At 49.6% G+C, this 22,689-nt stretch overlaps 1 protein-coding gene across 1 annotated transcript in view; it reads right to left on the bottom strand.

The window, feature by feature from the left end:
* SHROOM3 (shroom family member 3) overlaps positions 1-22,689 on the bottom strand; it is a 183,867-nt gene that overhangs the window by 16,109 nt on the left and 145,069 nt on the right. The window contains exons 3-7 of the mRNA XM_032836578.1: positions 20,036-20,167; positions 10,708-13,879; positions 4,982-5,055; positions 1,634-2,533; positions 25-513 (exon numbers count right to left, since the gene is read on the bottom strand). Of these exons, the coding sequence (XP_032692469.1) occupies positions 25-513; positions 1,634-2,533; positions 4,982-5,055; positions 10,708-13,879; positions 20,036-20,094 (4,694 nt within the window). The 5' untranslated portion in view covers positions 20,095-20,167. The remainder of the gene's footprint in view (positions 1-24; positions 514-1,633; positions 2,534-4,981; positions 5,056-10,707; positions 13,880-20,035; positions 20,168-22,689) is intronic.

Consider the following 22,689-nt stretch of genomic DNA (forward strand, 5'->3'; position numbering starts at 1 on the left):
CTGCAGGCATTCCCAGGGACTTACCTCTTGCCTTCATATCCTGAGCAGGTGACAGTTCTCTGCGTGGCCTTTCTCTTTGTGCTGTTCTCTTTCAGCAAGTTAACATCTCGGGGAAACAAACCTTCCATTAGGTCCATAGTTGTCTTCATTCTGGAGTCTGGATCCAAAATGTCTGCCAGAGATTTGTCTTGGTGGACAATTTCCTTGGCCAGAACTTCTGTTCGGATGTCTTCTGAGGACTTGTGAGAGCCAGAACTGACATTTTTTTCTAAACCTTGAGTCCCACAGACGGGGTTGTTGATGGGAGCTGGCTGCCCAGGGCTTGGCTGCTTGCCAAGAGCCCCATCAAGCTGGGGCAGAGCACCTGTGCTGGAAGGGGGGCTGGTCTCATTGGCCTCTGAACCCTTGACAGAAGTTTGGGATCCGGAAGCCGGTGCCTGAGGGCCAGCCGAATGGACTGTACTGGGAATGGACCTTTCCTTGGCAACGGTCACCTCGGCGAATTTGTTGGAGCTGCTGGGGATATTAAAACAGAGAAGGTAAAAGAGGAGTCAGCAGAGAGGCAGGAAGTCTCAGGGCTGTTGCTTCTCATGTGAGGAATGGAAGGACAAGGTAGTCAGGCTCTGAGGTTATCATCCCCCAAACTGTAGGGTTCCTAAAAGGCATCCTCCTCAGCCCAGCGCTGGTCACAGGGAAGCTGCGTGACTTTTTAAGGGGGAGGGATCTAGTGGGAATTCAGTTGTGGTGGATGTTGCAGTGAGATTCCAGAGCTTTCTGAAAGGTCCCGGGGAACAGAGGGCAGTGGTGCTACATCCCTCCCGTGGTGTCTAGAGGGAGGTGCCACCGAGGCAAAGTGTTCTTCTGGGGCTTGGAGATCACTTGTCCCAGGGAGCATTAGTTCGGAAGAGCTACCACCCATTCTCTTGGCTTCCACAAGATTTTCCCTGAACATAACTGACTTTTAGTTCTGTTCTTTGTCCTCTCCAATGGACATGGAGCGACTCTGGAAAGAAAGCTGACCACAGCCTGTCTGTAGTCCAACCTCTTTTTCTTTGGACTGAGGCTGCCTCTAGACTATTCTACGCTTCCCTCTCCCTCCATTCTCTCTCCCTCTCACACACACACCCCGTGTGTTTCTAGCACGGCCTGAGGATGGGCAGGTGAACCTGTTTTAGGGCTCGACGTCAGGAGGCCCACAGACACCCACAGAGAAGCCGTGCTTTCCAGTATCGGCTCTATCAGTAATAAAAGTGACATTCCTGTTTTCTCTGTCTTCCTCCTCTGCCTCTTTAACCGATCAGGAGCTCAAGCAGGGAAGAGAGATATTGCACCCTTGGAACTTATCATGCCCTCAGAAACGAACGCTGCCCTTCGGCCGCTGGTGCTCACTTATCGAACTCACTTCCGCCGTTCCCCGCGCTAGGAACTGGCTAGTAAGGCAGCGACCAACCAAAGTACACGAATGACCCCGTTCTGCCGGTTTCATCACTCGAGTCTATACAGTCCCCACACCAGGCCGCTTCTGTGGCCAGCGGGAGGAGGGTGTGGGGAGGCTGCAGGGTGACAATCTCTTACCAGATGAGCCCTTTCCGGGCTCCGTGGGGTCTCGCCCTGCACGGAGTCGCCCGCTTACCTGGGACGGGGCCCCTTGTGAGCCTCACTGCCCGGTGCCACCGCGCACACAGCTTGGGGAGGAGGTGGGGGAAAGTCGTCCAAGCTATCTGCTGGGGTGTCCTGGCTCCGTGGAGGCGGCGGGGGTGGGGGCAGCTCAAACGTGGGGCAGGAGGCGGCACTGGGGTCTGAGTCCTTCACAAACACGTCGTCATCGTAGTCCTCCCGGGGTGGTGGGGAGGCCTGCAGGGCGGACTCCGATATCCGGAGGGAGATCCTCCCCGGAGTGCTTGGGGTTCCGAGCGGCGTGTCGTCAGGGCCGCTGCCCGAGCTCGGAGGGGCCTGCTGTGCTTTGTAGCGCTGCGGGCTTGCACACTCAGGTGAGGGAGAGGCCTCGGGGAGGCCGTCCTCCCTGGCCGCGGGGGCCCACTTCACGCGAGGCGGGGCGGGCCACGGAGGGTGTGAGACCCGCCTCCTCGTTGCCTCTTCTGTTCCGTGCTCTGGGCTGTCGGGCTCGTGGCCTCTGGGACGGGCAGGCTGCACCAGGCTGTGACCATTGCTCCTGTGGGTCACTGCCAGGGTGTGGGGCAGGAGAAGCTGTTGCCCTGCCTGACCGTCCCTTCCAGCCGGCTGATCGGCGGCAGCCTGCGAGCTCAAGGGAACAGGGGACGGCAGAGCTGAGCCGAGTGGGGTCAGGGGTGCAGCCCTGGTGTCTGTGAGATGCCCCGGCACTCCTGTGGGCAGCAGACCAGGGCAAGGCGTTGTTCTGCTAGCCTGCCTCTGTGGGTCCAGGGCTCCAGGACATTTGCTGGGAACAGAGGCTCCGCCAACGGCTCTGTAGCCTGGACCACCCCAGCGAGGGCTAGGATGGTGTCTGAGCAACGGCATGTCCTCACCGCCTCTTTCTGAGCAACCGAGCGACCTGGAGGACACAGACCCGGGGTTACGGAGCGGGACACAGAACTGGGGTTACGGAGCGGGACACAGACCCGGGGGTACGGAGCGGGACACAGAACTGGGGTTACGGCTCAGAAGAAAGGGGCAAATACTGAATCCAGAGACATGACAGAGATGGGAAAGCATTTAGGGAAAAGGACCCCAGAGAAGCTGCGCACTGTCCCTTCGACTGCTTGTACAAAGAGCGGAGTTTTTAAAAAAACGCCAGACAGGCATAAACTCCTACAGGAAAATGTCAAATGGCAGACTTGGGGCCACAAGGCATTTCCCACGATTAGCTCTCTCGCTGCTCCCCCACGCCCACCCCCCGCACACATATCCCGCATCCGGCAGCTTTGCAGGGCAGGCCTCAGGATATAAAAGGAAACAGGTACATTTCTTCAGGCCTTTTTAGGACTCCTTTGGGAAAAAGAGTGCTGCCTTAGTTTCTCCCAGTGGGATGCCCATGGGAGAGGTCTGTTGGGAAAGCATCTGTGTGGGCTGCCGAATGTGGAGGTTTTATTTACCATTTTCCTTTAGTCTCCTAGCGTTTTCATTTTTTAGAATGGAAAGTAAGAAGGAGGGGGAGAGTCTCACCGAAGGAGCTAATAAGCAATTATCTCTGTAGAGAAAGGTCGATCATAATGAGCAAATAGGGTACATGGTGATTTAAACACCTGTCCTCTACCTCGGCTCTGAGGACAAACCCAACAATTTCTAATGCTTTGGTTATTATGTCCTAAAGGGAAAACAAAACAGAAATCCGCAGCACTGCCTGCTGCCGCGCAAGAGTTAATAAAATCAATCTCCAGCAAACCCACCCTTGTTTGAAAATTGCACATTTGGAGCTCTCGGGATGCCCATGCATCTGGAGAGCAGATGGAACTTTTCATCTTACAGACCGAGTCCTCAGGGAGCTGTGGCTCAGTCCCCAGGCAGAGCCCCAGCACAGTCCTGCCATAAACCCGCCCACACGCCAGGCCAGGATAACGCAGCATATGGAAGGGAAAGACTGCAAAGAACCAAATTAGCTCTTCTCGTGATGTTGTTTCTGTATCATAAATGCAGATGGTAAAGGGCCCGTCTCTCTCAGACGCGACTCTGCCTTTCCCCTGAAGTATCCTTTTCACTTAGAGGTGGTTTCTTCACCGAGAACCTCTCAGTATTTAAGACTGGCTGCTCTGTCCTTCCTGGTGGGTTCCCAAACGGATGAACTGAAAACCCAAAGGCAGGAGATGTGCTGGGTGCTCTCCTCCCATACTCATTTTGGTATCCTCAGGACCTGGTACAAAGCACCCTGTCAGTAAATGTCTGTTGAACGAGCAGTATCTCTGCCCAATTGTTCAGACGAGGATATAAGCGATTTTTACACTCAACGTCCTCTAATAGGACACGGAATAAGTGGAATCTGTTTTAATGACTAACCTGTTATGTATATGTTTGTTGGCTAGTTTTTTTTTTTTTTTTTCATCTCTGGAGAACTGTCTACTCAAGTTCTTTCCGTCATTGAGGTGTTTGATTTTTGTGGTTGAGTTTCACCTTTGACTTCAGATGATTCCCTTTTGGCAGTGCTCTAGGTCACTGTTCGTTTTCCCTTGTCTCTAGCTTTTAAGCAATGCACTGAAGCTACCCAAAGTTCTGAGTCTCACCTTGAATACTTTCTTTACTTGAGGCACAACTCTGGGAGGAAAAGCACATAGTCTGCTAGTACAGAAGGTAACTTAGTACCCACTTTCTGACAACACGTGAGCTTTTTTTTTTTTTTTTTAAGAGTGAGAGGGCATGAGTGGGAGGGGAAGGGCAGAGGGAGAGGGGGAAGCAGGCTTCCCACTGAGCAGGGAGCCGGATGCGGGACTTGATCCCAGGACCCTGAGATCATGACCTGAGCTGAAGGCAGACACTTAACCGACTGAGCCACCCAGGCGCCCCTTGATGGCAGTTTTAAACTACCTTTCCTATTTCCTATCCCTAAGGGCCTAAAAATTATGATTTGGGAGCTTTATTTTTTACCTCATGAGCTTCTGATACGTTTGTCTTGCTCTGTGAGGCTGTTCACGAGACGCCCATACTTCTCTGTGCTCTAGTCACAGCACCTGATCCTCTGCGCTGAGCCGGAAAAGAGCCCCACACGGTCCCAGTTGTGAGGGCCTCAGCGTTTGCTCCGTGAACTTTTCTAAGGCTAAACTTACTTGAAGTCAACTACTGCCTCATTCAAAGTGCACATTCAAAACCTATTCCAAGTAAGTATCATTTTTAGAGAAAGTCATCTATAAAGGAAAAATTTTAAAGTTTCCTATGGCCTAGACAAACTGAAAAGGCAATGCACAATACTGTGGAACATCGTAATGTCACATTTCCCTTCCTGGTAGAGCGGAGGAGAAACACGAAAGTACGGCATTCACAAGCAGAGAGCCTCCTAAACACACGGACATACCTGGACCCAGGGGCAGCCGAATAACACGGATCCTTCATGAGACCAAAGCTGTTGTTTTCCCCCAAAACCACATCCTTGAAACACAAGAAAGGCACAGCGTTACTACCAACAAACAGGCATTTAAATTTACCAAGAGGGTGACAGTAGAAAGGAGAAAGAACGTTTATCGGAGGCCTACTAGTGTCGGACATCAACGCGGCACTGTCGCATACTGTCCGCTTCACCCCCAAGGCCCCAGGAAGTACTGTTAACCCCAGGGCACTGAGGAGGAGACAGGCCCAAAGCCGTTGCCCTTCCCAAGGCCACAAGTGGCAGGCCTAGGGTTTGGGCCTCAGTCTGTCTCCCCAGGGGCCTCTCCTCCCAAAGACACGTTCTAAGCAGAAGTCTGATGACAGTCACCCCCAGGGTTCAAAATGACCCCGCACGCGAAATAGAGTGATGAAAATTATTTCAAAGGACCAAACTTTTGAAACAGCGATAGGGAAACATGGGATATGACAACAAAAGGATAGTTTATTAAATTTAGCAAAAATCTCAAATGTTCTCAGTTATAATGAGAGAAGAGATATGAATCTGGCTTGTAATCAGGTTGAAGTATATTCTTCTCAGGAAAAAAAACACATTTCACCCACATGTAATGTAGCAGTAACTTTGGCAACTTTTCAGGGGTAGTCATTACTTCTATTTGCTTTTAATAAGGGTGCAGGTTGGTTTCCTGAAAGCGTGGTAGGTGAGGTGTTTTTGTTTTTTTTGATGAGTTTTTGATAGTACAATATTTGGCCCATGTGAACAGGTCCGGATGAAAACAATGATGTTGCTACTGATAATACATTTAATTTTCAATTATTTACAGGTAACAGAAATTAAATCCATATGATCCCTACACTTAAGTGTTAGCAACTTACTTCACCATTAATCTGTCCAAAGGGCTACTAACTTTCTACCTTTTTTTTTTTTTCCTCCCAGTCAGTGGTAAAAGTACTAAAAGGCAAAAAAAAAAAAAAAAAAAGGCACCACAGGTGGTAGTAGGCCTGCAGGAAAAACAAACACGTAAATATTGTCGACTGCAGCTATGCCTTATTGCATTTACTGAGTGCCAGCCACTGCAAAGTACCTTAAAATCCCCAAACTATGTGCGTGGAATTGTATCGGGCACCTAACAATCCCTCTGTGGTTCAGTCTACAACAGTGAGGAGAGGGGAGGTAACTGCTGCTCCGTAACCCACAGTTCGAGTCGAGGAACCAGCGTTCAAACCAGGATGGCTTCAAGCCCAACATCTTTCCTTGGAATCTTAACAAGTGAGTGGAGGCTGGCCTGGATGCAACCAGCCTTGAATGGTTTGAGAAAAAGAAGTTCCATGTTTCTCCGATTTGCTCAAATGTCACCCTAGGGAATGGGAATTCCTGTTCTCCACGAAACCTTACCGTCCTTTAAAATCTTTTCCCTGTTCACCCCCTCTTGACAAAAATGTGCAATTAAGTGAGAATGCTTCTAGATCCCCTTTGAGCTCCTTGCCCACTAACAATTAAATATATTTTCCCATTTTCTTATTTCCATTGAATTTCAGTATGAGAATGAGTTTAACTTCTGCAGTCACATGAGTTGACCCCCAGAATATCAATCTTAAGTTGATACTTACATGGCTGTGCACAGGTCAGACCCACTAATAGGCCATTAAGAGACCTCTCTAAATCTATCAATTACAGTATCATTTGGACAGAAGTCCAATATAGCACAAGCCCAAGGAGATCAATTTGTGCTGCATTTACTTGCACTGATGTGGGCATAAATTCATTGCCAGAGAAGACTTTATACTTCTTACCAGTTTATAGAAAATAAAGTACTTACATCAATGGCTATGGGAGAAATACGAGGGTTAGCGTTATTCCAATAGACACTTGGGTAAATGTCTGTTTGTGTTTGTCAGTTATCTGACTTCTGGTGACTGATTTAAAAATACCCCGTTCTTAGACTTCATTAGGCATAGCAAATTTAAGACTTTATTATAAACCTGAAGTCTATCGAATCCCGATGCTTACTCTTGCTTCGGGTTCGGAGTTAGATAGCTTGCTATCTCTGTGGCCAGGGAAATACGAAGACAGTAGTATTCGCCTACTGTGGATATCAGTTTCCAAGTATCTGCTAAAATGAATTAGGAATCCATTTGAGAAATCTTAAAATTTTATTTAAATGGGAATGACAGTAATCAATAAATGTTAAAATGAAATCAATTCATTGGCTTGAAGTTTTCAGATAGATATTTAACTCCTGCCTCCTCCCATCCCCAGTCTTTTTTTATTCAAGGAGGGAGCCTGGTATAGTGACTCGCAGAATCTGGAGTCAGACAGCAGGGGGTCAAAAACCTCGCTCCCACTACCTTGGGCAAATTTCTCACCCTTTCTGTGTCTCAGATCCTTTAACTGAAACACAGAGACACCAGTATCTACTTCTTTGCATACATGTGAGGATTATTTTTCTGCTTATAAAACACGAAGAACAATGACTGATACATACTTAGTAAACATTTACTATTATTATTAGCTATTTGTAACTTCACATTTCATGGAAAGGTGATTCTGTGTATGCACAGTTTGAACAGCTTCTTCCTGAGGGGTGCTAGAATGACTTCCAAGCAGCATTCTACAGAATTGGGCATATATCCAACATGTGGGATGAACTAAGCAATTTCCTCAGCAATTAAAGGACTGTCACACCATCACATGGTGACTATCTTATATATCAGGAACCGAGGGCTCTGTAAATAATAGTGAGAGCTAGAGAAACCTCTAACTCAGCATCTGGAAAAAAACAACTCCCAGCCAGGAATCTTCTTTCTCCAAAGGCTTCTTTTTATAGCCTTTGCAGGATTCTAAGTCTATGCAATGAATAGGTGTGAATTTCCACCTCCAAAGCAGACATATGTGGGTATTATCTGGCAGTTGCGCGGGGCCCACCCATTTTAAAAAGGTTAAGCTTTCTGAAGTTTTATAGAAAGCAGAAAGTCGGCAAGAATTTGATGTGTCCTTCAGCTCTATCAATAATATCCATTAGTTCTACAATTACGCTTTTCAAATGAAGAAGAATTAACAGAGGAGTGGTAAGAGGCTGCGTGTTTCAGAGAGGACCATCGGTGGCCAAGGGGAGGCCCAGGCCTGCGGAGGGTCTCAGCAGGTCTCGGTTCCGAGTGGAGGCAGCCTTCTGTGGTTGTCCAGGTACAGGAATGATCAGTTTGTATCAACAAGGAGCTGACTTCCCTGCTAAACTTGTTTTGGGTCAGAAACTATCTCATTAATGGACTTCTGAAAAGGAACAGAATCTTTGTCAAAAGCTTATAACATCCTGCTCTAATAGCATCTGGCTGGCAGGAGCGACGGGCATTTGTGCCATGGAATGAGCCAGCCCCCAAAAAAGGCTCCATATTTTGGCTTTAACTTAGTAGGCAGACAGTTTTTGCAGAGTTCTCTAAAGCTGGGGTGAGACAAATTCTTATTGACTACCTTCATTAAAGCTTAATAATAATGGTAAAGTCTTGAATTCATGCACATAGAAAAACAATATCCTGAAATAATATCCACAGTAATTGTGTAGAGCCTAGTTTTATTTTGTTTTATTTTTATTTTTAACTAGTTCTAAAAATAGGATGGCTGTAGAGGATGGCTGTATGCAGAGGCAAGGAGAGGACCTTGCCGTGGCCCAGGTCTTGGGGCAGGCAAAGTCTGGTTGCTGGGTGGGAGAGTGGGAGAAGGAAACTCAAGAGCCCAGTCCTGGCACAATTACAATCTGGGGGCTGGTCATCTGTTTTCAGAGTTTGTAGAAGCAAAGCAGCAGTGGTAACATATTTCATTTTGAAATATTTTCCCCTTCTGGCTTCAGAGACCCCAAATTAAGCATTTAATATCGTACTCTCTTTATTGAAGAGAACGTAAATAAGGTTCTGTACTTCTCTAAAAAAGTTTTTCAAAGGACACATCCAGCTGGGAGTTGGAGGAATTTCATCATTTCTCTACACCACCTATGTTTTGGCATTATTTCCTAGTTTACCAGACTTGAGACATATTTGGGAAGAAAGCGGAGGAACAGTCACAGCCATCCAACTAATTCCCCAAGGGAGATAATGAAATAGAGTAAGAAATAAATAGCAAAAAATGATTTCGCTTTCACCTAAACATTTCTATTTTCTTTAGAGAACATGGGAAGAAAAACTGAGAAAATGCTTGGGTTGTTATGCTACCGGAGTGCCATCAAGCTAGCTGACGTGGGTGTGCGGTATTTTAGGTGGTGGGATGCGGAGCAGAAATTAGCTTTGTGCTTCATTCTCACGGGAGCAAAATGGTTAATGAAAGCTTATGGAGGATGGCTTCCATACAGTTTTTTGTGCATTTATACTGGGGAGAAAATATTTCTGGGTATTTTGGATCAGAACATATCTAGATGGGTACTGTATTTTGTTTCAGAAGCAGCGCAGCAAAAAAGGTCTCAGGCAGTAATGTCTGAATCTTTCCTTCTTGGAAGCTGTTTCTACCAACTAATGCCTCCCACACACAACCCCCAATCTTTTGTCCACATCCTGCCCATCCTTCACAGCCTGGCTCAAATACCATGTCCTTCAAGAGAAGCCCTTAGTTCCCCTCAGTTAGAATTAATCCCTCTCCCCTCCCAGAGTGCATTATCTATCATTGCTCCAAAGTACTCGCTGGTCCTGAGTCATTTATATAGAAGTTCCTCATCTTCCTCCCTCGGTTGTGGACCCCAGAAAGGCGTGAGCCTTACTTCCTTCTGTGGTTCCCCCAGCTGTGCAGGACAGGGCTTTTCATACAACACACGTTCTACACACGCTTGCTAAATGACCGACTGCTCTGCTGGGGGAAACAGAATGGGAGACGCGACAGTGGAGTGTGGTCTCTGCGCTAACCTGGATGTGGATTCCTAATACCTTCTGAGGTGGGAAGGGAACCTTACAGCTCCCGTGATCTGCAGTGCACTTGCAACGAGGAGGGACTACGAATTAGGGCGATTACTCGAGTCCTGACAGTGCTCAGGTTCTACTGCTAGCTTTGCTGAACTCTCCAGCGGAAAGCACCCCATAATCTTCGAATAGTTCAAAATCTTTATTAGAAAATCCTTTTATGTGAGAATTTGAAAGTCTGTGATTCTCCTAGCTCACCAAAATGGTTACTCCAAGAATTCAGATGGGAGTCGGAGAGACCCAGGTTTAATGTGGGCAACAGACGACCTGACATTGTGAGGGTTAGTCAGATAACAAACGTGAAGCAGACTGAGCCGCCGGCCAGGGGTTCCGCAGCCAGTAACTATTAGAGTCAATAATTCATGTTTTGCAAATGCAAAAGCTGGAAACAGAGGATGCAAAGCTAAAATCTTTAAAATATTGAGATGCCGCATCTATTCCATGAATGTAAAAAAAACCGAACCAGCAAAAAAGGTAATCCCTAATTTTCCTAACCATGCATTCTTGCACTGAGATGAAGTGTACACGCGTACACACACGGGCTTCTATATGTATGTGCGTCTCTATGTAAGATACGTGGATCTATACAAGCTATCTTTACGACTCTATGTATCTACGGGTCTGTATCTCCCTAAGGGTATCAGGGCATGAAGAAAGACATCACTCCAAGGAAACAAATGCTACCCTTTTGTCTGTGGCCAGAAGGTTAAAGCGGGGAGAGGTGGGGGGAGAGGGGAGGCCCGCGGAGGCCGCACGTACCTGGCGCTGGTCCGCGGTGGGAGAGGACCGCGATCTCACGTGGACAGGCACGGCCAGGCTGTCGGAGCGCTCCAGCAGGTCCTCCGCAGACATGGACTTCCCAGCCCTCTTGGCCGCGGCTCCCCACGAGAAGGGCTCCCCAGGGGTCCTGTCCACCCTCTGGGCGCCCTTCTGTCCATAGTGACTCGCTTCGCCGAGCTGCTCCCTCGGGGCTTGGTCCCCGCGTCGCCGCTCCCCGGGGAGGCGGCCCCCAGCGAAGGAGCCGCTGCGGTCACGGGGGGCCCGCGCTGTGTCCCCCTCGGCCCCCCGCTCCGTGGCCGGCAGGGGGCCGGCCTCCCTGCGGGGCTGCGGCGCGGGCTCCCGCAGCGAGCAGAGGCTGGCGGCCGGGGCGAGGCCGGGCTGCGCGTGGGCGCCCTGGGTGCGCTCCCGCGGCGGCCCCGGCTCCTGGAGGCCGCAGCCCGCGGCGCAGGGGGGCCGCTGGCCGGTCTTGCGCTGCACGTAGTCGGCCAGGGCGCTCTGCTGGAACTGCTTCAGCTCGGGGCCGGACAGGCAGAGCGTGGAGCAGGCCCTGCCGTCGAGCTCGAACATGCGGCGCCCGTCGGCCACGGAGCTCTCGGGGAGGCGCAGCCCCGGCCGCCGAGAGCTCAGCCGCGCCGGCGCCGCCTCCTCCGCGACGCCCACCTCGTTCATCTTCTCGGGCTCCGAGTAGGAGCGCTTCTTCTGCTCCAGCGTCAGGCGCCGGCGCGGCCCCCTCCGGGCGGCGGGGGCGGCGGGGCGGGCGGGGTCGCCCTCGGCCGGGGTCACGCTGTGCCGCTCCCGAGGGGTGTGCGGGGAGGCCGCCGCCTCCGGGCTCCGCAGCCCCACGTGCGCCGAGGCGGGCCGCGGGCGCCAGGGTCTCGACGCGGCGGGGGTCCCCAGCTCGAGGTCGCGGCGCCGGAACGAGGTGGCCCCCAGGACCCGGCACTGCGCGTCCTTGATGCTGTTCCGGTAGGCGCGGCTGAAGGGGGCGTCCGGCGCCGGCCACTCGGGGCTGCCGGGCCTCGGGTCGGGCCAGCCGGGCTCCCTCCCCGCCTCGCTGCGAAGCTGACAGGTGCTCTGGCTGCGGGGCAGGGCGGGGTCCCGGCGCTGGGGCTCGCCGCCTGCGGGCCGGGGGCCCCGGCCGCCCTCCGCGCCCCTCCGCCGCGGCTGCCCGTGCGGCTGCCCGGAGGCCTCGCCCGGCTTCGGCTCGTGGGGTCTGGAGTGCTGCTCCCCGTTGCCCGTGGGGTCGGCGGAGTCAGACAGACGGACACGGCCTTTCGTCTCCTCAAAGTCATGCCCAAAAGCACTGGGAGTCGCGAGCGTCCTGCTGTGGCCGTAGCTAGAGCCGCTCACGCCGGGGACTCTCGGGCCGCTGTGCTCGCGCTGCTCGATCTGGGAAACCTTCTCCAGCACCGAGCAGGGGGGTCTCCCGTGCTGAGAGCCCTGCGGGGCACAGGTGCCCCCGGAGCTGAGCCGCCTGCCCAGACCGCAGGGCTGCAGGTGGGGCGGGGGGTCCTCACACCTCGGGCCTGCACCGGGGAAAGAGGCCACCGCATTGGGTCTGGTCTCAGGCCTCGGGCAGGACACCGGCCTGTCCAGATGGCTCCTGTGCTCAGGGACAGCTCTCCTTCCGGAGTCTTCTGCCTTGCTGTTGACCACAGAGGTAGACCAGCCCTCCAGGTAGCCGACCCGGGCTCCTCCTCCTAGCTCCAAGCTGCTTTGCCTTCTTAGACTCTCAGGAATGTTCTGGAGAGAGGAAAAGGCTGACTGGGTCCTGCCAAAGTTGCTGGATGGACTCGGACGGAGGCTGTCCCTCTCCAGCCCCCGCGGCAGGCTGGCGCTGTGGTCTTCATGGACATCAGCCTCCCAGGGCTCTGGGGGCCGGGCAGGTCTCTGGTCTTCACCCACGTGCCAGGCCTGAGGGCATCTGAGGCTGTGGAAATTAGAAGATGGTTTGCTGCTGTGAGCGATCCTTCTCTCGCCAGGATGCTGGCCGTCGCCTCCGAGAGGAGTGACTGGCCTCTCCGGGGTGACCTCCTCCTCGTTTTCAGGTACTGAAGGAAAGTGGACTTTGTAGGGGACATATTTGGTGGAAGTTTCAGGTCTCCTCTCTACTGGGGCCACGAAATTGTGTTCTAGAGGCTGGTAGAAGGCAAACCCAGGCCTGTTAGACGCGTCGTGGTTCCCATTCTGGTCGAGGGGGGCCATCCTGTCGCAGGCCCCGGGAGGAGCCGCGCACCCGCTCTCCTTGGCCAGCGCCGGGTAGAGGGAGCCGCCGCCGCTGGCCGAGGGCCGCGGCACCTGGGCAAAGTGCGGCTCCGGAGAAGGCACGGGGTAGACGCCGGTGGGCAGCAGAGGCTGGCCGGGCTGTGCCTTCGGGGCGTAACTGTGCTTGGGCTGCGCAGGGGGGCTGCTCTCTGGACTCCGCTCTGGCACGGGACGCAGCTGCTCCTCCAGGAAGGGGGACTTCAGGGGCCCCGCGGGGCTTGCCTGGGGCCGGCAGAACCGCTTCTGATCAAGGCTGGACCAAGAGCTGGGCCGTTCTCGCTGCCGAAAGGCTGCGTAACTGTCGCTGCGAGCCGGGGGCAGGGGTGCGCCCCCCTTAGGAGGCAGGTTGGCGGTGCCCGTCTCCGGGGCGCTGGGGCACGGCTGGCTCCGGGGTGGGGGGGCCGCTCCCTTGCCCCGGGGAACGTGATGCCATTTGTCGCAGCCCCGACCGTCCGCGGACGCCCGCGCCTCCCTACCTTGGAGAAGCAGAGCTGAAGAGTTCACCTCGTACTCAGCTGACACCCCCCTCCGGGGGTCGTAGACCGTCTTGACATAGCGAATGTCTGCCTGCCGCATCCCTTCCAGGAGGCCACCGCGAGCCGCAGTGGCGTCCACGGAGCCCGACCGCTCCCGGCTAGGGAGGCCAGCGGGCGGGTACTCCAGGAGGCTCGAACTGGTGGAGAAGGAGCTGTACGCGGAGTCTCTCTTGCTGTGGAGGTGGCCGAGCTGGTCGATGCTGCTGGTGGACTTGGCAGGGGAAAGAAGGTGGCAGGGTGGGTAGCCCCCGCCGGGCTCCAGGCTCTCCATGCTCCCCTGGGAGCTGCAGTGGTCTGGGCTTGGCCTCAGATAAGCATGGTCAAAGTTGGAGAGGTCACTGGTAGAAGAGCTGGAAGAAAGGGACACAGAGCAGTCAGCGCCACTGACCTGTTACCATCTGGGAGGCGCACAAGCACAGGACCCAGCTTATAAATGTACTCTTGGGCAAGATGTTTGGGTTTTGGAAGGGTGGGTGAAAAGGGCCATATTTGGGCCTTGCTCGGCCTCCGTGTGTGTTGTCACTTGGAGTAATTGCTCAACACTGTAACCTACATGCCTCGAATTAATCACCCCGGCTTGCAAGGGGCGGGGCGGGGGGGCACAGAGGAAGCCGCGTGGCCTTTGGGTACAGGCAACACACTGATGTGATTTGCTACATGCCACCGGTGACATTCTGTGTGTGCCAAGAAATGGGAGGTGGGGGAGGAAAGAAGAGAGGAAGAGGAGGAGTGAGAGAGGCCGCCGTTTAGTGTCTCTTAGGGCTATTTGTGGGAAGAAGGGGAAGAGCTTGGTAAGAGACCAGGCACGTGAAGAGACCAGGCACGTGAGCCGTGTGCACGTGTGTATGTTTTTAGTTAGTATCTTTCCTTTTTACGGAATTGAAGGGCTATAACCTGGCAATCTTCCTGGAATCTCAACTACTAGAGACAATTTGTTTACAGTGAGAAAGCTAAACACAAAGCTGAATGAGAGAAATTCAGAGAAATGACAAAGTCAGAGAAGGCTGACAGGAGGGAGAAGCTTTATAAGAAAGTCTTAATTACAGGAGTCCCAGCACCTTTGGCTGACTTCCCAAAGCCTGAGCAAAGCCTCCTTCAAACACTTTGACAAATAAATAAGTAAAATCTTAAAAAAAAAAAAAAAAGGCACCTGGGTGGCTCAGTGGGTTAAAGCCTCTGCCTTCGGCTCAGGTCATGATCCCAGGGTCCTAGGATTGAGCTCCACATGGGGCTCTCTGCTCTGCTGGGAGCCTGCTTCCTCCTCCTCTCTCCCTCTCTCTCTCTGCCTACTTGTGATCTCTGTCAAATAAATAAATGAAATCTTAAAAAAAAAAACCACTTAGAAAGGTAAGACCTTCTCCTTTACACAGTCCTCTACGTGATTTTCAGAGCCTGCTAGGGGAAGGGGAATGACTCAGTCTTGACACAGCATACCCCCAGAGAGTTGCCTCAAAACAAAATTACTTAAAATTACCTTCAATTACAAACGTTAAAACATATTTCACCCAGCATGTGGGGTGAGTGAGGGCGTATAAAAAGGAACAAGTGGTTCAAAATCAAACAATCTCAAAACTGTTCAAAGGTTTGTGACTCAGCATTCTCTACAAAAGAGTAAACACTAAAACCTTTTGCTAAGTTTTTGTATTTTTTTTAATTTTTATTTTTTAAAGGAGTATTTTATTTTATTTTAAATATATATATATGTTTAATTTATTTGACAGACAGAGATCACAAGTAGGCAGAGAGGCAGGCAGAGAGAGAGGAGGAAGCAGGCTCCCTGCCGAGCAGAGAGCCCAATGTAGGGCTCAATCCCAGGACCCTGGGATCGTGACCTGAGCCAAAGGCAGAGGCTTATTAACCCACTGAGCCACCCAAGCGCCCAAGTTTTCGTATTTTTAAATGAAAAGGCATTTAGACACTATTAAAACTCACGTGGCTATGTATTTCTAGACCTTATTTAAGTTTATATGGTACCTTATTGGCTAAGTATAGGTTAATGATTTATGGTTGGACTAAATCCAGGGTCTATGACAGGAGACTGGAAGGACCATATTCTAACTCAAAACTGGCACTGGAATTCAAGGAAGACTACATTTTCAGCAATTCACTTCAAGAATGTAATTCTTCTTCTTTTTTTTTTTTTAGACGACGTCCATTTACTGAATGGAGCATCCTGCTTCAGGAGGGACAGGTATAAATTCAAAGGAGAAAGGAAGGAGCAGCCACATTAGACACAGTAGTCCTGGCACTCAATGGTGTGGCATATGTCACTGCCAGATTCTACCCCCTTCCCCCTCCCTTCCCAGTCCCCCTTCAAACGAAGAGACTGTGTTAAAAATGTACATGACAGCTCAGTGAGGATAATCTTGTATGACCCACTTACACTTCTCATTATCTCCTCTAACAGAAGATTCAGATGCTTCCAGTGGAAATGGAAGCCGTGTATCCCATCATGGCTGTTCTGCTCGCCAGCTACATGCCAGCGGTAGGCACTCCTTAACCCCCTCCCAATGGCTGAGAATTTGAGCAGAATGGTTCGCTGGAAAGGATAAGTCAAATCTACTTAGGGACAGAAAAAGTCAAAGCAAATAAACAGAGTAACTGAAACTCACTACTGAGTGGGAAGAAGTGTTATCACTAACATCCCCAAACGTAGATGATTCTAGAAATACGAACTCACTGGTGGAACGTCTTTAGGCAGAACAAGGGTTCTGCGGTTCCATCCTGTGGCTAAAGGAAAACTAACCCACCGATCCTCAGGTGGAACGTACCATGGGAGGATGGTACTCGAGGTGGGCTCTGTCCCTTGGGATCCCCGCTCCTGACCTGAGTGAGGAGTAGGACTGAGCGGGGTGCTGACATCACCCTCCACAGAGTTCTCGCACCACTTTCTGGAAGTGGCCATTTTGATTATCTTTGCCACTCCTGCTTCCAAGATGGCACTTGGAATGAGTGAGGAAGAAGAACTTGGGATGTGGTCTTCGGTCCCTGCGACAGTCCCAGCCCACACAGAGATGGCCTTACTATCAAGGAAAGTGTGACGGGCTCCTGATCGTGGTCTGGCCAGCCTCACTTCTCCTGGTCTCCTCCAGCTCACTGCCCTCCAGTATAATGGCCTCCTTCCTGTGACAAACCCATGAAAGATTTTCCAGTGTCTCAGGGCCTTTGCACGCACTGTTGCCGCCACATGGTATGCTCTTTACCAGGTTCACTTCTACTTTGCTCAAGTCTCTGCTTGGGAGACTTCCTGGAACGAAGGAGCTTCTAAAGAGCCCCCCACCATCCTTGTCCCTTGTTACTCTGCTTCTTTCCTCCACAACACTCACCACTACTGCCATCACCCGCCATCCCTTTCATTATATGAGAGACTTCAGTTGTGTCTGTAACGCTTAAGAGCTGAAGCAGATATGACAAGCTGTTACTTCTGTGGTTGATCCACGAATTCTTAATAATATTACTTATAATTCTTGTAATATTACTCTTTCTTTTGTGTGTTTATGTGTATTTTCTAAATACTTAAAACTCAGCAAAGAGCACAAAACAAGTGTATGAAAACATTTTCTAAAGTGCACTCCTAGAACGTGAATTCCTGAGATGATCTGATGTTTGGAAAATGCCGGGCTAAATGAATTAATTCTATTTGCTATAAGACTTCTTAGTCTTTAATAAACTATTGTTCATGTGATGTTCCAAAAGGAAAATAGTGTATTCTAAATTAATTTGGTCCCAGGAACTTTTTTCCAAGGAGCATCTGGTGGATGATTAATGTGTGGAACAGACCGTGGTCCGCAAATATTACAGGGTGGGGGCTTTTGATGTCTTGTTCAGCATTATACCCCCAGCAGCCAGAAATCACCCGAGAGGTAGTACTGATTCTTCCGCATTTTGATACTGTTATTTCAGCCTCCCTGGAGGGGCATGGATTACTTGGCTTTTCCAGATTTCGTCTGCAGGACTTTAATACCGAGGACCGCTGTGCGAGAGTTCTGCAGGACGGCGAAGAGATCGTGAGCCGGGTCTGACAGCAAGCCGCTGAAATACAGGTTCGGTGAAATCCAGACCTAAGCCAGCTTGCAGGCAGTTAAAGTCCCTTGTCTTGTGCTTCCCTCTCCCCTAAGCTCCCTGATGCTCCTGCTTCTCGGTGAGAAACAGATCCGTAAGCTCAGAGCGGAGACTGGGCTTCTAGAGCTAAAGGAAGGCATCAGATGGATGCCAGCCAGCTGATTTGGCACACCACACCGCTGGATGTCACTGTACTCCTTGGAAAGGCGCCTGGAGTGCGTCTCCACCAAGAGCCGCCAACGCCAGGCCCTCTGAGCAGGGCACAGATTGGGGTGAGGCGTCTGCCAGCACTGCACGCCAGAGCTGTGGCCCGAACAGACTGCAGCGTGACCTGTGCTGGAGAAGAAGAGAATCCGCAGGTCTGTAGAGCTGTGGGTAATGCGAGCTCACCTCTAGCCTCGTACCCCACACTCCTTTGTGCAGACGGTCAGGGGATCTGTCCTGAAGCTTGCATTAGAAGGCACAGTGATGGACCCTGCTGCCTAAACCCCCGTGGAGGTTGGGACGGGGAGGAGGACACGGGAGGTGTAGACACGCAGACTTCAGAGCCCCACAATTCTGGGGCCCAACTCTCTCAGAGCTCACACCGTAAGCAGCTTTTCTGAGCACTGACTGTAGTCGTCCTAACTCTGTCCGTGTGTTTCAGGTTACAGTATGGCCAGATTTGGGGCCTCCCGGGAAGGCGAGGCATTGGGAGGGTCTACAGGGTCCCACTCTTTAGGTCTGCGAATACACAATGGCATTTTCTGTGCATGCTGGTTTATTCCATTAGCTTTGGAATTTACTCTCAGGTTTCACTGTGCCTCTGTAAGTCTTCAGCCTGATTATTGTCATTGTTGGAATTACTGAGTGCTTATTATGTTCCAGGAACCGCACTAAATGTGTTACGTGTTTTGCTTAATCCTCACTAGGACCCAATGGGATACATACTATTAATTTCATCCTACAGGCAAGAGAAACAAGATCAAAGAGGTGAAATGACTTGATCAAGCTCATCTAGCAGGTGGTGAAGTTGGGATCCAAGCGCAAGTGCCTTCTCACTGTGCTTTCTTCCCTTCGCACCACGAGTTACATCTCACCTTCCAAAGGCCCAGAGAGCGAAAGCGCTGTGCCTGGGTACAGGGGGCACCCGGCTGGGGGGCCTGTTCTCTGAGCTCAGATGGCGAGAATACATCCTTTCAGCGTTCTTAGAAGGGATACGGGCAAGGGAGAGGGGTGTCTGGAACAAGGAGGGTCACCAGGAAATTCTTTGGGTGGCCTGAAGCCTATCCCGATATGTCAGGAACCACGTCCATCAGTGACAAGTCTAGGAATTGGCCCTTGATTTGACTGGACGTGAGTGTTAAGGGTTCTGAATCCTGGCCTTGCCAGATGTGGAGGCACCATCTGTTAGTTAAGTAATCCTTCCAGAAGTCCTGCCCCTCCCCCACCTGGCCCATCAGCACTTGCTTCTCATTTGCATGCAGGACCCATATCCCCTTGGCACTGCACTCCCTGCCATCACCGTTCTATAAGCACTTCCAAGAAGCCCGAAGCAACACAGTCTAACTGCCTAGCATCAGAAAGTGGATTCTAACTCGCATAGATTCTGAATTTATAGTAAATGTAGGGGGTCCTGACTGAGTACTTTCATATGTCTAGTAGTCAAGTTTGGCTTCCGTCTCCCTAGTGCCACTCAGCGGTGTCAGGTCTGATTATGACTGTCAGTCCCTTTTCCCAGGACACTGGCGGTGGCCTTGCCTTTTTCTGACTGAACCTTGACTGATAAAACAGGGAAACAGAGGAAGTATAACTAGTAGTTAGTTTTATGCCATGGCTCTGACCCCTGACTTGGACTTGAGTCTGGACTCAGGTCCTGATTGGTTGTGTGACCTTGGACAAATTAGTCTCTCCAAGCTTCGATTTCCTGTTCTGTACAATGGGGTTAAGAAGACTGGATCTGTTTTACAGCTGTAGATGGAGGCGTGTCCTACCATATGAGATAACGTGCACACTGAGAAGGCCCAAGTGTGTGAATTCAGGGTTGGAGCTAAGTTGGGGGACCGGCCTAGCAGAAGGGTAAAAACAAGTGGGGAATCCAAATACGCGAATAAGATGATCCTATAAAAAGCAGATACATAGTTGGCCAAGAAGGACAGTAAGCCCCGAGGGGAAAAACTCATCAGCTTTTCTAGTAGTGTTCCCATGTGTAATTGAGAAATGTCTGAGAATGGGCAGACCCTGAACTTGACTCAGACGGCCTCCCTTTGTGCCGGTCTAGAGCAGGATATGAAGATACTGGTATACAGTAGGAGTTTTAAGAGGATGAGGAAGGAGATGGGTAGAGAGGCTTAGGAATCGAGGTGAGTGTAAGAAAACATTCTCGAAACAGAAGAAAATGTCCTTTTTTGGGAACAAGACCTCAGAAAGAAGAAAAGCCCCAAGTCCCAACTGGGGCCACTTACCTGGAATGGTATCTCTCGGGCCAAGGAGTGCCAATCGTGCCTGGAGTTATCTGCATCATGCTGGCATCTGGTTGGTTCTCGCCAAATTTGGTTAAATGCCAAGAGTGAGGTCGGCCTGCAGGGTCACTGCGCCTACGGAGAAACGGGAGAGGGACCGTTCAACATTAGAGTGTTCTCAGTTTCTTCACTGATGGGATTTATAGATTTAACAGCAGAGACGGCTGTATCCTCAGAGATCAAAAATAATTAATTAATTATTAATTATTGGAATTAAATATTGGAAAGCAGATCTTACTGCTTATTTCTTTTACTAACCATTGCTATTCTCTGCTTTATTAATATTTTTATTTTCATTTTGACATCATTTCAGACTTCCATAAAAATATTGCAAACTTAGTATAAAGAATTCCTACATAAACCCTAGTGCACTCTTGGTGTGAATGCAAATTGGTACAGTCACTACAGGAAACCGTATGAAAGTTCCTTTAAAAAATTAAAAATAGAACTACCATATGATCCAGCAACCCCACTACTGGGTATATATCCAAAGAAATTGAATCGGGCTCTGGTAGATATATTTGCACTCCCATGTTCACTGCAGCATTACTCACAAGAGCCAAGATCTGGAAACAACCTAAATGTCTATCAACGGAGGAAAGGACAAAGAAGATGTAGTGTGCGCACGCACACACACACACACACACACACACACACAGGACTATTATTCAGCCACAACAAAAAAGGAGATCCTGCCATCTGCAACAACTTGGAGATGGACCCTGAGGGTATAATGCTAAGTGACTTAGGCAGACAGGGAAAGATAAATATCCTATGATCTCACTTCTGTGCAGGATCTAAAATAAAGAAGACAAACTCAGAATGACAGACTACAGCTTGGTGACCAGGGGCTGGGCAGTGGGAGATTTGGTCAAAGACTCCAAACTTCAAGTTACAAGATTTATAAGATGGGGGTCCAACAGACAGCATGGGATTATGATTAATGATACTGTGTCATACGCCTGAGTGTTGCCAAGAGAGTAGAGCTCACATGTTTGCGCCACAAGAAAGAATAACCATGTGACAGGAGGGACGTGGTCGCTCATACTTTGGAGGGAATCATTTTGCCATTTATAAATGTAACAAATCTACATATTGTACACCTTAAACTTACACATTGTTCTTTCACAACTATATCCCAATAAAACTGGGGAAAAAATTCCCACCTATCCTTCACCTAGATTCCCTACATGGTGACATTTTATGCCACAGTTGCCTCTGTTTATCCATATATAAAAATGGGAACAATAATTCCTTCCCACCTCCCAAGAGACCGTGTGTGGATATACATAAAAAAAGCTTTCTGGGGATTTTGAAGTCCTCTGTCATATCCTGATGCTGGGTCAATTATATTCTTTTAATTTCTTGGTAAGAACTACATAAAAATCAGCAGCTACCTCAGTGTTAACACTGCTCTAAGTGAGGTGGTATAAACAGCAACATACTTTTGAAATCGTTTTTCATTTTGCAAGTCAGTGACTTCAACTTTTAAATATCCTGCCCTTTTAACACAAAGCGTTGACAAAGCCAAAGGGGAAAAGTGGGTGTCCTTCAACTGCACTGCTGAAGAATAAATTTGGAGAGAGAAGGATTCCACTACTATAGAAGGTCTGAGTCTGGAGAGAGTGACTGTGCCTTATTTCTGGCAAAAAAAGTGAGGTGAGCTGTTAGGAATTTCGTGCTGAAAACTTCTGAACTCTAAGACTAGGGGAAATTTCTACAGTTTACTAACACATGTATGGGATCTAGGAATCCACTTTGATACACCGATGGCAAAGCTGTAAGTACACCCACTGATTTCTTTTCCATGAAAAAAATTTATTAGCTTATGTTACATAAATTCCCCTGATACCAGTAAAATTTCAAGTGTTAAGTATTTCAGAATAATACTAGCCCATGTGTCAGACATGGGTTCTCACCCTGACTTTATTAACTTGCTCTATGACCCCGTGTAAGTTACTTCTCCTCCCTAAGGTTTTATCTTTGTAAAAGATAAAGACATTAATCAAAGAGGTTGTATTAACCTCATTTTAATCTGAAGCAACTTTAAAAATCTGTAAGAGTATGGAGGACTTGCCAAGAGAGATAATCATTTCCCCAAATACGTGTATTTTTTTCTGAAGAGAGGTTGGGGTGATAGGAAAATGATCTATGCAAAGCAAGGGATAATACAGACACACAAGATTTTTAACTGTCAGTAAATGCTTCTTGAAATGAAGGAAGCTGTAGTCAGAGACTAATGTCTGTGTTGCTAGAGGCCAAGAAAAATGAGAAAAACTGAAATATCTCTTTATAAAATGCTGGGGATACAGAGAGCCAAAATGTCGCTAAAGGTTATCAGCTCTGCTCTCAGACAAACCTGGATTCTAATCCTGATACCTAAAATCCAAAAGCTAAAAACCAGTGGTAAGTTTCTTAACCATTCTGAGCTTCCTCATCTGAAAAAGGCAGATTATCATAGAACCTATTTGTAGGGTTTTTGTAAGATTAAAAATGAGCTAATATGCCCAGCACATAGTAGAGCTCAATAAATGTTAAGTATGATTCTCATCAGTCATTCATTATTAAAGACTTGGTGAAGACTAGAGGGTAGGGAG

The sequence above is a fragment of the Lontra canadensis genome, unplaced genomic scaffold (genome assembly GCF_010015895.1).
Source record: "Lontra canadensis isolate GAN:19392208 unplaced genomic scaffold, GSC_riverotter_1.0 scaffold1, whole genome shotgun sequence".
In the NCBI taxonomy this organism is placed as follows: domain Eukaryota; kingdom Metazoa; phylum Chordata; class Mammalia; order Carnivora; family Mustelidae; genus Lontra; species Lontra canadensis.